At 43.3% G+C, this 17,181-nt stretch overlaps 1 protein-coding gene across 3 annotated transcripts in view; it reads right to left on the bottom strand.

Moving 5' to 3' along the window:
• Nucleotides 1-17,181, bottom strand: part of CARF (calcium responsive transcription factor) — a 58,320-nt gene that overhangs the window by 13,732 nt on the left and 27,407 nt on the right. For 2 of the 3 annotated variants that reach the window (XM_019554048.1, XM_019554047.1), the window contains exons 4-8: nt 10,949-11,069; nt 8,464-8,607; nt 7,703-7,936; nt 6,561-6,723; nt 2,096-2,171 (exon numbers count right to left, since the gene is read on the bottom strand). In XM_019554048.1, coding sequence (XP_019409593.1) covers nt 2,096-2,171; nt 6,561-6,723; nt 7,703-7,936; nt 8,464-8,607; nt 10,949-11,069 — 738 coding nt within the window. Of the gene's footprint in view, nt 1-2,095; nt 2,172-6,560; nt 6,724-7,702; nt 7,937-8,463; nt 8,608-10,948; nt 11,070-14,371; nt 14,562-17,181 lie in introns of all 3 variants that reach the window. The other variant, XM_019554046.1, reaches the window with a different exon arrangement.

The raw sequence follows: 17,181 nt of genomic DNA, 5'->3' as shown, positions 1-17,181 counted from the left end.
GAGAGGGGAAGGGAGAAGAGAGGATTGAGGCCCCCATTGAGAGAGAGGGAGGGAGTTGGGCAGGGCTGGGGCTGGGACTGTTACCTAACTAGGCAGTGCATGGGGCTTGGGGCTGGAATGGATGGCCAAACGGCCCCAGTGAGGAGCGGGACAGGGATATGGGTGGCTCGTCCAGAGGGTGGGGGGGCCAGCTCCCCACTGCAGTGTGCAAAGTGTGCACTCCTGAGGGGGCAGGGGGGACCTGTATGTGGAGCAGGGGCTCCCCCTCTGCAGCCCAGCAGGTGGGACCAGGTACAGAAGGGCAAAGTGGGGCCAGGCGGGGAAGCTCCTTACCACTGCAAGCCCTGAATCACCCAGCCAAGGCATCCCCTGAGCACCTAGCAGCAGTAGTGCAGGCTTGTGCCCCTTGCTGCTGCTGGGCAAGCAGGGAATACATTGCACAGGGCTTGCAACAGCAAGGAGCTTCCTTGCCCAGCCCCACCCTGTCCTGCCATGACGGGTCCTGCCTGCAGAGGCAAGAAGGCCCTGGGGGAGGGTAGCAGGCAGCCTGCCCCAACCCCCTGAACAGATCTAGGGGGCACGGATCCCTCTGCCTCCCCACCCAAGCCCACAGCAGAAAGCACACCACTGCCCCGCCATGGGTTCCACTCCGGCCATGCCACCCACAGGGGGAGGGGAAGCCAGGCTCTGTGCTCTGCTCCACTGCAGGAGTGACCTCCCACTAGCAGACGCTGGGGCTCGGGTGCTGTGGACCTGGGTTCCTGGCCCCGTAGCCCTAGCAGCTGGAGGCCCCTCTCCAGCAGGGCTGGTGGGGTGGGGAGCAGAGGGCTGTGGGTGGGTGGTAAGAGGCACCAGCAGGGCCAGGGCCTGTTGGGGGGTGGGGAGGGAAGAGTGAGAGGTCTGGCCTGCAGTCTGTCAGTTAAGGGGCAGGGGGAGCTCTGGTTTTCCATGATAAAAAACCCAAAATCAAATACCAAAATGTAGAGGTATTTAGAATTTATTTTATTATAGTGACTGAGGCACTGGTAGGCTTCCAAACTGCTTTAAAATTGTAAATATATCAATGAAACATTGTATTCAATTGATACCTATCTATCTATCGTGGCGTTTCATTTTAATTGCAGATTTTTACGTTTTCATCAGATAATTTGCATTTTCATCAGAGAATCTGCCATTTTAATTGGAGAAAAACAGGATCTCTGCTCATCAAATAATCTGATCTAAAGCAATAATAGTCACCCACTTAAGGCAAAAGCATTATGTGCAATGAGCATCTCTCAACAGCTAATCTTGCGATATGACTCCATTCTGACAGAATGAACTCCTTCAGTAATCACATTGTGGCTTTTCTTCATTGCTCTGTTAATGGCACAGTAACTGCTGTGAAGAGATACTGCCTTCACAACGTGCTTTAACTAAGAGAGAGGTTACTTGACAAAAGTATTACTTAACAAAAAATGCATCTTGCTGAACTGATGTCGGCTAAAAATCTGTGTTTTATTATAATTACGACTAGGAAAAATTAAATTGCATTCCAGTGACAGAATCAGAGTCTTAAAGATTTGCATGTGAAATCAATATGCCACCAACTTCACTTGGTCCTGAGTCAGCAAGGTGCCCAGGTGTAGTTCTAAAGCCCGTGAGAGCTCACATATTTAAAGGGTCTCAGCAAACTGAACCCTATTGAGATCATCATACCCTGTCACAAACATCACTCCATGGAGCACGTTTCATGATTCTATATCCAGACATTATTAGTGTTTTCTGTGAATCAAAACTGAAGTAGCTCTTTAATATGCTCACACTACTATATTCATAGAAACCCAAATCTTGACATGTTAAAGGCTGTCTAGAAGGCAAAGTGTATGGTTTTAATGACTGCTACTTGCTATATTGGGAACTTCAAACACATTTCTCATGTGTAGTGAAGGGGGACAGGGGAAGGGGTGGGGGGGGAAATTCCTCTCCAATAGTCACTTCTTGCCATCATTTTTCCTTTAATGACTAAGTATGCTAAGCTCTCTGGCAGGAAGTTTTACTTTGTGACACCCCTGAAACAAAAATTGAAGACAACCAAGATATGATATGCTCCTACCCTCTGCAGGTGGTGATGCAAATGTAACAGTTACTGTCTCGGTGAGTACATTCCCACTGTCCGTGGTCCACTGCAGCTGAAAGGAGAAGAAAAAAAAAAGTCAGTCGTCTAAAATGGGAAAAGCACCCGCATATTCTCTATGATACTGCAAAGGTTCAAACCATAATGAAAACTAACAGCCAAAATATTACCTTCTTATTTCCTTATACTGTGTATTTTCTGAAGTCTTGGGTAATTTTTCAGATTCTTAAAGATAAAGTGCCATGTTTCAAAAGGATTTAAAACACTCTGTAACTGGTAGGTTAAACTGCCACAGGTTGTGGGTAGACTTTAAAACTGAAAATTAAACATATAAAAACAAATGATCTGAAAATAAGGTTTTTTTTAGTTACAGGGTAGGACTTGAATTCAAGATTCTGTTTGCATCTTGCAAAAGCAGAAAATATCACAAATGCCTATAAAAGAATAAAATAATTCTTCAGTGTGTCCTGTTTACGTATTTATGTCATTGTAGGAGAAACAGAGCCACGAATTCAGGTCTGGGCAAGTTAGAACAAAAAAAGAAAAAAAACCCTTAAAATTTACTTATAAAAATGTATTAATAAATTGAGCTTTGAAATGTAATTAAACATTTTTATTTATAAGAAACCCTAATACATCAACTGACTTCTAAATAGTGTAATTGAAGTTCTGTTACAGCAGTAACATACAAATCAGGGGTTGTTAAAAACCTCATTTAAGCCCTGCACACAACTTTCTGGGTTCAGAGTCGCATACTGCTTTCTCATTCAATTACTGCAATCTCCTTTCTCATCTCCTTGTCTCACTTCCTTTGCACTCATCCCAAATGCAACAGCCAGTATTTTCATCCTTCCTCACCACCTACACTAAGTCATCCCGCTCTTCAAACACCTTTACAAATAGATTTACTGGCTCCCCAAATCAAACTATCTGTTATAACATTTAATTTCATTCCCTTCACTCCATTGATGCAAGTCCCTTTCTTCCCTCATGCCTTCTTCCAAGCCATCCAATATGCATCAGACCTCTTATTCCCCAATACATGCAACTGTATTCAGATCTTGGCTGAAATCTTCCTCCTCTCATGAAGCATAAAAATAACCCACATCAACATAACATTCTCTCTCACCTCCCATTTTCTGTCTCTCGCGCACACACGCTTTCTGTCTCTCATGTATTGCTGCCGTCTCACTGTCCTGATATATCCTGTCTAGTCCACCTAGGCTGCTGACAGACATGGCAAAAAACCCCAAACAAATGCACTTTACTGGAAGAAGCACTGCATTAGTTTGACCCTTGTAGGAAACAAATTAGAAAGGCTAAGGTGGCGACTGAATTAAAATGAGCAACAGGAATCAAGGACAACAAGAAGTCCTTCTTTAGGTATGTAAGGAACTGAAATGGGAGTGTGGGGCCATTGCTCAACAATTCAGGACAGCTGGTTACCAGCACTCAGGAGAAAACTGAACTCCTGAATGACTACTTTGCTTTGGTCTTTCACCAAGCTAAGGGGAAAATCATACCAGATAGGGAACAGAATGAGGTCAGGAATGACTGCCTTCCTACTACTGCCGTAGAAGTGATGTGTGATCAATTAAAGAAATTAGACATATAAGTCAGCAGGACTGGATGAACTTCATCTGAGAGTGCTGAAGGAGCTGGCCAAAATCATCGTGGAACCCCTGGCAAACCTCTTCCAAAAACTCATGGCACTCCAGAGAGGTCCCTAAAGACTCCAAAGAGGACCAATGTTGTGCTCATCCTTCAAGAAGGGGAGGAGGAAGGACCTAGGTAACTATAGGCCAATTAACCTAACTTCTATCCCAGGGAAAATCCCGGAAAAATTCATTAGGGAATCTATGTGCGATAGGCTTGCAGAAGGTAGGATTCTGAATGATAGCTGGGATGGCTTCACTGACGGCGGGTCTTGTCTTACCAACCTCACCTCCTTTTATGATCAGATAACTTGCCACCCAGATAAGAGCGTTACATGGGTATCAAGCTGGCTGTGGGGTAGGACCCAGAGAGTCCTAATGAACGGATCTGTGTCATCCTGGCAAGAAGTGGCCAGAGGTGTCCCATGGGAGTTGGTGCTTGGTCCAGTACTTTTCAACGTCTTTATCAGTGATTGGGATGTGGGGGTGAAGAGCTCACTGGGCAAGCTCGCAGACAACACCAAGTTATGGGGAAATGTGGTCACACTTGAAGATAGGCTACAGATACAGGTGGATCTAGACAGGCTAGCAAGTTGGGCAGACTGGAACCAGATGAAGTTCAATGTTGAGAAATGCAAAGTGCTCCACCTGGGGAGGAACAACCCCCTAAACACCTACTGGCTTGGTGGTGCCAAACTGACCAGCACCACGAATGAAAGGGACCCGGGGGTAATAATATGAACATGAGCCAGCAGTGCGACACTGTAGCTGGCAGGGCAAATAACACTCTAGCATGCATCAATCGATGCATCTCCAGCAAAACCAAGGAAGCGATTCTTCCACTCTACTCAGCATTGGTGAGACCACAGCTGGAGCACTACTTCCAGTTCTAGGCACTACCACATCCTTGTTAAAGTGCAAAGCTTGAGAGAGTCCAGAGAAGGGTCACGTATGATCAGAGACTTGCATGGCAAGCCATATGAGGAAAGGTTTCATAGATTTCATAGACATTAGGGCTGGAAGGGACCTTGGAAGATCATCGAGTCCAGCTCCCCGCCCAAAGGGAAGGAAGTCAGTTGGGGTTATAGGATCCCAGCAAGATATGCATCCAATTTGCTCTTGAAGGTGTTCAATGTAGGTGCTTGAACCACCTCTGATGGCAGGCTGTTCCAGACCTTGGGGACTTGGACAGTAAAGAAATTCTTCCTTATGTCCAGCCTGAAATGGTCTTGCAGTACTTTAGAACTGTTTGACCTCGTCATCCCTTGGGGCACTCTGGTGAACAAACGTTGCCCCAGATACTGGTGTTCACCCGATAAACTTACAGGTGGCCATCAGATCACCCCTGAGCCTGTGCTTTTCTAGGCTGAAGAGCCCCATGGACCTGGGACTCTTCAGCCTGCAAAAGAGAAGACTGAGAGGGGACTTGGTAGCAGCTTAATGTTATATCAGGGGAATACATCAAGGGCTTGTTGAACAACTGTTCACAAGGGCACCCTTGGGAAAAACCAGGAAGAATGGCCACAAACTCCTGGAAGATTATTTCAGGCGCAACATTAGGAAAACCTTTACAGTTAGAGTGTCTAGATTGTGGAATAAGCTCCCTCCAGAGGTGGTGCAATCACATCTTCAAGGGGAGACTGGACGGTCACTTTGCTGGGGTCAGTTGACACCAGCTAATCTTTCCTGACTGGCGCAGGGGGTTGGACCTGATGATCTTCCGAGGTCCCTTCCAGCCTTACAGTCTATGAATCTATGACGCAGCTCCACAGCATCTATATGAATCATGCACTTTGGTGAGGGGGGTTTGGTGCTTTTACCTAAAGCTGATTCAATCAGCTATTAGATAAAAGCATCAAAAAAGTCCCACTGAAGCACCCGATGTATACAGATGTTGGGCAAGCTGGTTCAAACTAACATGATGCCTCTTCTGGCCATGATGTTAGGCTCAGCACAGGGGCACATGAAGCTTAAAGGAGAGTGCTATTTTGGGGGGCGTTTTATATCTGTAATAGCCTTAATGTTAACCACCAGACTAGGTACTGAAGATGCATCTATTCATTATGACCAGAAGTGCTGTGAAGCTGGGGGATATACCCTGGTTATCATGGCAACATATATTAAGCAATACAAAATCTTCACCATACTACATTCTGGCAGAAATGGGTTTACATCCTTGGAATTTCTTCATAGCCAATACATACTTTGCCTTTCAAACTAGAGAAATTACTGTCATTGTCTGTTCTAAATGACCCCACAGAAAATTAATGGACAATATACGTTACAGTTACTGCACAATTTTAAATATTTATTTTGTATTCAGTTTTAGGTATGCTAAGTAAATAGTACTTAGCACTACTATAGTCCTTTACCTGTTCGAAACACTACATAGGCATTAACTACCTCACATGAAGTAGGAAGGTATATTTCATCCATCTTTTCCAGAGGAAAAGCAAGAAATGACTTCAAGGCACTCAAGATGACAGGGCAAGAATTACAACCTCCCAATGATCATTCTTCTAGAAGACACCGCCTTCATTTCATGACTTCATTATATGAGACTACTGCACAAACTATCAACTGATGAGATAAATACAGCTATCAAAGGCCTAAAGACCCTTACTCAGATATTATTTATTACTTCCCAGGCCAAGTGTCCTTTGAAAATGTTATCATCAGGAATACAAGTCAGCAGAAACATTTACTTGAATCCTGAAATCCTTCAACCAAAGTTAAAAAAAAAAAGAAAAAAGAGGGATGGATAGAAGTGAGTATAGCACCAATAGTACCGTTGCTGGGATGCTTTCAGAGTTATACACCATCTCCCCATTTCTCAGGGACTTCTGCACCTCATGGATGTGGTTCTTGATGTCATTCACAGTGGGGAAAAAAGACAGGTTATGCCTCTCTGGCACTTCATCCGGTTTGAAAAGCTCTCGTTCCACATATTTTCTGTCATGTGTTAGAAAATGGAGGATGGCAAGGGGAAGCAGTTAAAAATATATTTGCATATTAGCAGATTTTACTTCCCCACACCCTCCCAACAGTCTTCTCCTCTTTCCACAAATAAGATCCAAACAAGAAGTTGCAGTATTTTCTCAGCTACAGGACAAGGTTTTTTCCCCATTCAATATGGATGGGAGTGGAAAACCTCATCTTGGATTTGATATACTGGCCTGAGGTTCACAGCTGCTGCAGCTCTGGCTATAGCCCCAACCTGGACCCAGGGGCAGAGCTGGAGCTCCTGCTGTCATAGCTGCATGACTAGGGCTAGAGCAGCTGCCTGCCCAGACCAGAAGCCACTGTGTGCTGTGTGCCTGGAGCCAGAACCAGAGCCAGAACTGTTGCACAGAGTAAGCAGCAGGGGCCAGAATGCCGTAGGGGTCAGGCTTCCTCTCCCCTTCATCATTTGCCACTCCACTGCCTGCATCCTCCTCCTCCTGCTAAAGCAGGGGGTGTAAATTTAAGGGGTAAATTTAAGACCTCCCTCCAATAATTTATTAAATTCTATATATAGAAAAATAACACATTTATAAGTTTTGTATGTAAAGAATCTAACTTTTGGAGGGCAGGGGTCATCTTAAATTCAAAGTTGTCTTTGATTTAGGTAAATATGGTAATATAGTCCACAGCATAACTCCCTTTGCATCTAATCTCATGACCTAAAATTTTTAGAGAGCTATTTTAGCAAAACTTGGGAGTTTCAACACTTGGAAGACCAGCCTTAAGCAATGATATATAATGAGGCAAGAGAAGACAACACACCTGATATTAACATGTAAGAGTAAAGGTTCAGTTAAAACAAATGCTAATATTATTTGTGGAGAAAAAAAAAGTCAGCCTTGCCCTACTGCTGCAAGGCAAATTAATGCAATGGTTGATACAGCACTATAGAAACAAGCTAACTGACTTAGAGCAGATTATGCTATACCTTAGTTGTTTTCTCACAGCATACACTTGTTCTATTCCCTGAGATACCAGTTCTCGGATTTTATCTGCTACTTGTGGATGAAGTCGAGAGGGCAAAGTGCAGTTCTCATCTCTCAGTCCATCTTCCTCTTCCTCAGGAGAGGATATGGGGAAATGGGAGGGTGAAAGAGGAAGGCAGGAGGGCTCCATTTCATGGTACTGGTGCGCTTGCTGCGTGGGTAACTGTACATACCACCTGACAAGAGAGAGAGAGTTTCCAGGTCCAGTTCCCAAGTAGAGACAGCAAAACAAGACTATTTAAATTCTTTTCCAGGTTTTGGAACAAAATCTAGTGACTGAGGCTCTCATCATTAAAGCCACCAACAGGATTTGAGGTATGTGCACCTATACCTCTACCATGTCTGAAACACCCTCACCCCAGTAGCATTAATTGTGGGCACTGATGCCGCACTTTCCAGATAGCTGATTTCCATAGCTGTTAAGATTTCAAAAGGTTACAGAGAGAATGGTAGAGCTGCACACCACAGCTCAGTGGCAAGGGGCATGCCAAACTGCACCCATTACTGCCTTTTTATCATGATTTTTGCATTAATCCCACAACATAACACCTTCTGCACTAAACAAGACTATTGGAAGCATCTTTCTGCTTTTTACAATAAAAATTTTAATCGTCTTGTGGGAAGAGGAAAAAACCCCCCCACACAAGCAACAAATTTGTTTATCATCAATTTGTCAAGATAATTAAACAGATGGAAATTTCACCTGAGAACCCCTCCTGCATCCATCAAATTCTTCTTCAGCATGTTGAATGCTTTCTCTTGCTCCACTCGTATGATTTTCTTGTCAATTTTGGGGTCAGTAGGAACTCTGTACTCGGGAAACTTTTGAACCTTTTTAATATAGATTCTTCCGGGGAATAAAACAGACCAGAAAACACCTGATTTCATTATACTTTTCTTCAGGAGGAGAGAGAAACACCAGCTATTTTGTTTCAGATTACAAAATTTATTGCAGAGAAGCTCTAGAGAAACCCCAGAAGTACACACAAAGGTTTGTTTGCAAGATAATAGGTGAACTGGAAGACTGCAGAACGAAAGCACAGAAAATTAATATCAAAAAGTTCACACAGAAGGAGGAAGAGGAGGATGGAGACTGGCAGATGTTGTTGGCATTAAATAAGAAGAAGTGCTTTGGTAAATTTGGATTCCATATGTAGTTTAGATAGATTTCTCCAATAAATCTGGGTCACTGCCATACTGCATTCTATCCCATCATTTTGATCAATTATTGGCTGCAAATCAGTCTGCATAGCTTCTGGATATATCAGTCTCCACAGGGTAATATAAAACACTATAAATTCATATGAAACTTTCATTTAAAAAAATTGCACACTTGCCATCAATTAATAACCCTAGTAACTTAGGAGGTTCCCCCCCCCATTCACCTAAAGTTCCCCATCCCCCAACTTCACAATAAACAATTTGACACTATGATCTATTGTCAAAGTTGATTTGAAAAAAATATATTCTTCCAAATTACTAGAGGCAAAACCAAACAGGTCAACCAAAATCTATAAGGCTTTTTTGCCCCTTTTAGAAAACTGAAATAACTGTTACCCAGCTTACACACTGCCAAAATGAAGACCAGAATAAATGCCAATAGCATTGTTATAAACTCCATGTATAATGATTTAAGAGCCTGTAAGGCAGGGGTGAACAAAATGGAGGATCCAGCCGGCAGCCAGACTTCATTTCCCAGCAGTCCCTGCCTGCATTGCTGTGGGTTTCCATGGAGACCCCACAAGCAGCAGAGTGGTCACAGTGTGGGGCCAGGGTTTCCATGGAGACTAGCCCCAGCAGGTCTGGCAGTGAGCATGGCTGGAGGGGCCTGGTCTGGTCTGGACTTATAAGGTATACTGGAATTCCTAGCAAGCGGGACCCAGAATAGAAGATTTAAGAAACTCATCGATTTTAACAACATCCACTCAGAAAATTATTCATCCTTCTTCTGAACATATATTTAACATAGACTGGTACTAACATCAGACTGGTATGTTAGGGTATCTTGTCATATTTTAGGCTTTAAAGTTGCACCTGTTTATACAGTGCTGAAACACAGTATTGTTTAAAGTTTCCTTTGTATCTAGCCTATAAAGTTCTGTATAGCCTCATGGTTCTAATCTGAACTTTTAATTTTGCTGGTGCTGGCAATATCAGCTGGCCGTGTTTCTTGCAAACAGCTTATGGCCTTAAGTTTGCTCGCATGATGTCTCTTTCCTTTTGCTATCACTGTGAGAAGTTTTTTTCTAACACAACATAGTAATAGTTTTGTTACTAGCTCAGATTAACTGAACTTGGCACTAACCAGCTGAATCAGAGGGATGAAATGATTGGATATGTTAATGAAGGTAATAAAGGAGACCAATGGACAATGCTTAAAATACACTGGAAAAAGGCCAAATTAAGAGGTGTGCTCGTAATGGGTCTGTTGAACAAAGGAACATGCTGACAGGACAAAATATGAACAATATGCTGACTGCAGAGAGACCAATCTGAAAGTAAGGAGTCAAAGGAGTCAAGTTTAAAGAAAAGCATAAAAGGGGGGAGCAAGAAAGTTAAGCACATCATCGCTGTTATCAGCATTTGCATTATGAATCCAACTTTCAACACCTGTCTGGATTGTCCCAGCCAACAACACACCCTTTGCTTCAGGAACTGAGTGGCCATCTTTTCTTTGAAGCAAAGTAACATCTGGGATTGAGTGAGATCACTGTACTAAGTGTTTTTTCTCTCTCTGAATATAGAAACTGCTAAGATAATACAGGCATACCTTGTTTTATTGCGCTTCGCAGATATTGCGTTTTTTTTACAAATTGAAGGTTTGTGGCAACCCTGCGTCGAGCAAGTCTATCAGCGCCATTTTTCCAACAGCGTTTGCTCACTTTGCAATATCTCCGAGGTATGCCTGTACTTGTTTTACTAATAAAGTTAGACTTTGATTGTAGGACACTTGAGTTGCCCGTGTTCATATTTCATGTTCCATTTAAGGGTTAATTGTGCTTTAATGATCCCTAAGCACTATCTGGTGGACAATGGCGTGAACTGGTACCAGGACCAAGACAAATGTCATTCTAATAGCGTACAGTTATCTGTCATATTTCTTGAGAAACAAGCTCGTGTAGCACTGGCAGCTTCTTCAGGCAACAGCCTCGGTTGGGATTTTTTTCAATTTTGTTGCTAATGCTTACCGTGCTGGACAAGTGGCTTTGTACAGATGGCCTGATGAATTTTCCCGCTCACCAGCTTTTCTGGGCTGGAAACCTTTCCTCCTTGGCCCATACTGGCACTCCATCACAATGGCTCTGCTTCCTGTGGATAGAAATTAACTGGCTCAACAATAAATTCAAGCGTCCAACAGTTCCATAAACCCTATTAAAAAAATTCTGAAGGAAAAAAATCTGAAACACTTTATTTAAATTATTTCCACATACTTTGAGCACTAGCGTGTTCAGGGTAGTAAATACCCAAGTTACAGAGTACCAGCATTTCTGAAAATGAAACTTGGCACTTACTGTACATTGTTCATAGCATTTTGCAAAATAATTATTCCTCAGAGTACTTCTATCAGGTGGGAAACTAAAATATTGCAACAACCATTTTACAGGGAGGCTAAAGGCCAGATTTTGACACCTTTACTCCTATTAGCATCTTTACTGTACATAATGATTCATTTTCTGAGCTAGTCACAGAATAAGATGCTGATAAGCATGAATAAGGGTAGGATCTTCCCTGAATTATAGGATCTGCCCTAAATTACACAGCAAATCGATTGTAAGAAAAAAAAATATCTGAACCTGATGTTCCTGGCCTCCCGTTCAAAGTTCTGTTCTTTTGACCACATTTGATCAATCCCTCACGTTAACCAATGTGACATAAATACAGAACCCCAAAAAGCATTACAAAACAGTACTTAATTTAGCTGTAAACTTCACTGATATAACCTCATTCTTTTATTCAGACATCTGATCAAGTGGAGTGAAATGCTGGTTACAGTTTGGCAGAACATAGCTAAGAAGGGAAATTATTTATCGTGAACACTTAAGTTTGATCCCTAGCACTTCTTTTCCCACAATCAAACTACCCTTGAACTCTTTTTTTATATGCCACTTCCTAGCTTGTGAAACAGCTACTGTTGAGACAAATGGTTCTACATGAATGGTAATCCCCTGTACAAGCATGTACCATTTAAAATAAAAAATGCACAGAAAACTAATTCAGAAACAGTTTAATGTACTTTGGTTCAATGAACCAAACCCTCAGAAAACAAGTTTTGGCTCATGTAACTTATGAGGAATAATTGTATCAAACTAGTCCCTGTTTACAGGCATTGCAAAAAATTGGCAGGACCTCAATTTTACAAAGGTATAGCATGTCTGAAATCTTAGTAAAGTCAGGATCTGGATGATCAGAACATCCTATTTTACAATATATGAAGCGAGCTACCTTTCTGAAGGCTACCTGCTTCAATAGAAGGAGAGGCAAAAAAGGTAACACAAAAACTCTACTTATGTAGAGGTTACAAGCTATTGAAGAATGGTACTTCAAGCGGGAACAGCTAGGGATCTCTGGAAGCCTGAAACTGTACCTCAGTAAAGCATTGGCAAGTTGTAACTCGGGAGTAGTGTCACTGACCTTCAGTTATTTAGGAATTTCAGATAACTAGAATTCAGTAAATCAGCCACTCTTGGTAACTGGCAGCCTCTGCTCTAAAGATTTTAATAGTGGGAATGTTGTGGGCTAGAACTAAAATGTGTTAGTAGAGTAGTATGTAGGACAGGGGTGGGCAAAATGCAGCCTCAGGGCAAGATGTGGCCTGCCAGGCCATTCTGTCTGGCCCACGGGGCCCCTAACAAATTTAGAAAAATAATATTAATCTGCCCTGGGCTGACGGTCATGCAGCCCTCGATGGCTTGCAGGAACTCAGTAAGCGTCCCTCTGCCCAAAATAATTGCCTGCCCCTGATGTAAGACATTACACAATCCCTCCTTGCTCTAAGTCTGACCAGGAAAGCATTATAATATTAGGGATGCGCGAAGCTTCAGTCTCTGATTCAAACTGGAGTAGATATGGCCAGATTCAGTGGCTGAATCTCTGAATCAAAATCAGGAGACTCATTAATCTCTCCAAATCGAATCAGAAGCTTCCAAATTGATTCAGAGAGATTTGAAGATTTGGCCATAGACACAGCTTTATGATTTTTTTTTATGTACCTCAAGGTACCAGGCGCAGCTCATGAATGCTGAGCTGGTGGGGCAGATGGAGTGTCACAGGGAGCACAGGGAGGTCCCCCACATGCTTGGTGGCACTTCTGGGTCCACCGCCAAGCGCGATGGGGACTGCCCTGCCCCCCAGCTTGGTGACTGGTGCCTCCTGGGTCTGGGGGAATACCTGCCAATTGCTGGGCCAGAGTGCCGCAGGGGAGGAGGGGATTCCCCCGCGCACTGGGTGGTGGACCTAGAAGTGGACTGGAAGTTCACTTCCACATCCGCCGCTGAGTGCATGGGGGACACCACTGTGCTCCCGTGGGACGCTCCATCCACCCCACCATCTCAGTGTGCCTGGTACCTCAAGGTACATAGAAAAAATCATATAAAGCTGTGTCTATGGCCAAATCACTGATTCAGAGAATCAGCATCAAATCTTCAGATTCGGCCAAATCAAATCAGGACAGTGATCTGAATCATTTAATCAAATCACGGTAGCCCGAATCCAAATATGAATCGAATACTGCACGCTTTGCACACCCCTATTACATATATTCTGATTCAAAGCCATCTACATTTTTTTGAACAAAGAAACAAAGTGATGAATTTAGCATGTTCCACCTCTAACCTTCTCATTTTGGGGAGGGAAGGAATTGCTCATTAGAGTGATCTTGTAAGTACCCCAAAACATCTGGCACATCTCTTGGAAAAAAGGCTTGTTTTTCTGTATTTGTCCTTTCTAGTCTTGTTTCACTTTATAGTTGGAAGGCTTATATGCCATTCAAGTGACAATTTTTTCCAATTACTTCCAGTACAAACACAACCTGGACCCAATCAGACACAATAATCACATCAAGTTACAATTGAGGGTTGATTAGTATGATCACATCTAAATGCTCACTCATTATTCTATCATATAATACCTGCTCCATAAATTAAAAAGTATAAAATTACTAAAAAATATATTTAAGGGCTATTTAAAATATTTTACAGGTTCTTGCTGTCCAAGGTTTTCAGTAAGCTGTCGAAACTGCATGACTGCTGGAACTGCCTTCTGAGAACTGCAATGTCCAAGCAGAGCACACAAAGCCTTCTTTTTAAAAGTCTCATTTAAAAAAAAGACTCCTGCCCCAGTGCTTAGTTAATCTACTTCTAATAAAAAAAAAAGCAAGAGACTCAAACATTTACATTACAATATGAACCTGTGGTTCCAGGAACCCATATGCATCAAATTTGAGGCTCAACTCACTACGTCAACTTTTTCCATGTTTGTGACTTGACTTTACCAATACCTAGTAATATTCTGCCAGAATACTGAGATACAGTCTCAGGTGGGTTCTTTTTAATGGCCAAAAGGTTTACAGATGTTGAAACTTTGAAAACCAGTTATTAAAGAAATGTAATTACCTGCATTGACAAAAGGGATCCCATCATATGGGACATACTGAGATTTCCACATCAACCGTGTGGCAGGTTTGGCTGGGCTTGGAGACTGGCGTGTCCCCCACACACTTTGTGTTTGCTGCTTGTGTAGCGTTAGAACACTCTCTAATTCTGTCTCACTCACACAATAGCCACGGTACGAGTCCCCAATTTTCTGCATGGAAAGGAGGTGAAATAATAGGATTATTCACCAATCCGACTGCTATTCAGTATACAAAAAAAAAAAAAAAAAATGCAGTCAAGGATTCTGGGATGCAAGCAGGTGAAGGTACTATCTAAAATGTTTGGGTGGGTTTTTTATTGGCTTTTGTACTAGTTGATTAACAGCCATATTTGCCAAAGAATGAACACCTGCCTTTGTTGAGTTGATAACATCACCAGCCTGACACACTAGGTGAAGTACTGCAAATGTCTCAGCAGTGGTTAAAATTGCTACACTACTATCTGGCTATATAGGAAGTAAAAACTCCCATTTTCTGAAGGGTCTGGAGATCTCTGAAACCTTTTAAGCACATACTAAGTTTTGGGCAAATGAGAACAAGGCATGCAACAAAGACTGAACTTCCTACTAACCAGTGGTTATATAAGCACCAAGACAGAATCAAGTTAATTCTTTCAGCCTGGATTTCTCTCCAGTTCCTGTTTTTCTAGTATAATTAATACTTATTACTAGTCAATTAATACTGGAAAAGGTGTTTTTGGTGAGTTACTGGCTATATTATGAAGAAGAACACATTAAGCATTTTATTCCTTGAAGACTTCAGTCACAGCCAGCCAGTCACATAATCTTGTATCATATTATCATCATCATCATATCACCACAGCCATCAAACATAGGATTTGCAGAGCGACCCTAGCTGGCTGACCAGGCTATCAGTGGACTATTGGAAGCTGGAAGGGAGGGAGGGGGGTAAGGGGAAGAGGCCTACCACCAAATTCAGGCCCCTTGGACACCACTGGCCATGGCCATCACCAGTGCCTCTGGAATCTTCCCCCAGATCCACTGCCACCACCAGGCCCCTGCACCCAAGCACCTCATTGCCTCTGGACCCACTGCACTTGCACCCCTCGCTGCTGCTGGCGCCAGACTCACCACCAATGCTGTGGTGGCCCTGGCAGCTGTCTGGGTGCCCCATGTTGGATCCTGCCCACAAGAAGTCCTGCAGTCCAAGGCGCCAGGTGACACCCCTAAGGGAGTCAAACTGTTCAACCCCACTTCCCCCTGCCCCAATGGGCTCAGTACTAAAACTGCCTCACTCCCCACCTGTTGGGGGTTTTTTTTGTTTTCTGCAAAGTACAATAATTCAGAATGGGCCACAGGATCACTGTATAGTGCAGGAGCAGGCAAGGTCTGGCACACGGGTTGGATCCTGCCACTCAGGGCCAGGGCTTCCATGGAGGCTGGCCCCAGCAGCACTGGCAGGCAGCAGTGGTGCCAGCCTCTTCCTGGTGGGGGGGCTGTGCTGTGGGCTGGAACGGAATGGGGCAGGCTCAGCTGCCACTCCCTGTGCCTGGTGGGCAGAGGCAGTGGTACCACCGAAGGGGTGGCTACAGGGGGCTATAGCCCCCCCCACGTCTCCCCCTAGTGTTGCCCCTGCTCTGGAGACCAGCTGGGATCTTGCAGTGGTGACAGCTTGATTCAGAGCAAGGACAGAGCCACAATCTGTATCCTGCACGCTCTGGCCAGGGGTGTGCAGGCTGCAGATCATAGCTCTGGACCATGCCGTCTCTGCTACAAGATCCCAGCTGGGCTCTGGAGCAGTTCTGCACCCTGCCACACCTCCTACCAGCGCTGCTGGAGTCAGTCTCCACAGAAACCACAGCCTCGCGATATCACAGTGCGGCTGCTGCTGGGGTCTCCACAGAAACTGGCCCCAGCCACGTGGGCAGGGGCTGCTGGGAAATGGATTCTGGCTGCTTGCTTGTTCCACTATTTTGCCTACACCTGGTATAATGCTACACTCCACCTAGAGATCAAACTTTTGAAGAGAGGCGATCATTTGAGTCTATATCCCAAAAGACCTACCAATTAAAAAGAGATGAGAAAGCATCAGAAGAGAAAAGCAGGGAACAAGTGCTATCTAGCACAAAGTGAACAACAAGGGAATCTATCAGTTCTCTGCAAACTGTTCTGGAGCGGACACAAAAAGAAAGAAAAGGAATTTGTAGAGTCAAACTCAACCCCATAGACAGAACTGCACTGAAGACAACGGAGTTGTGCAAAACTACAACACAAGTTAGATTAGTCCAACAAACATACCACTAACATTTAGAGAGTGCTCATTCTTGCAAAGGAGGAATAAAATAGTCTTTATAATCTGTAGATCCTCATAAGCATAACACTGAGATCCTTGAAGCCAAGTTTGTACTAAAAATAGATTTGATATTTCCTGTGCGAAGAGGGAGGCAACTGAAGACAGACACAGATTCTGCTATAAATCTTTACTTATAATTTCTAAGCTTAAATTTAAGAAAATTTCTTTAAATCCATATGCATGGAGGACAGGAAGAGGAAGCAGGGTGGAGAAGATATGGGAGGCATAATAATTCACTGCTTTTTACAGCCCAAGATACCAAAAGGATATAATTTCTTCTTCCCTTCCCCTCCCCGCAATCTGCTCTATATAGGAAGTAAAAAACAGGAGTCCACAGCCTAAGAAATCACAGAAAACATTCACTTCTCTCTAGATATTCTAGGTATTTTAAAGCAAAATACAGCTAAAATATAAAAAAAATCAGTTGCATATAAAGAAAATTATATTGGAATGTTTCCT

This window comes from Crocodylus porosus, unplaced genomic scaffold (genome assembly GCF_001723895.1).
Source record: "Crocodylus porosus isolate Cpor-Errol unplaced genomic scaffold, CroPor_comp1, whole genome shotgun sequence".
Taxonomy (NCBI): domain Eukaryota; kingdom Metazoa; phylum Chordata; order Crocodylia; family Crocodylidae; genus Crocodylus; species Crocodylus porosus.
This window is presented reverse-complemented; position numbering and strand designations above follow the sequence as displayed.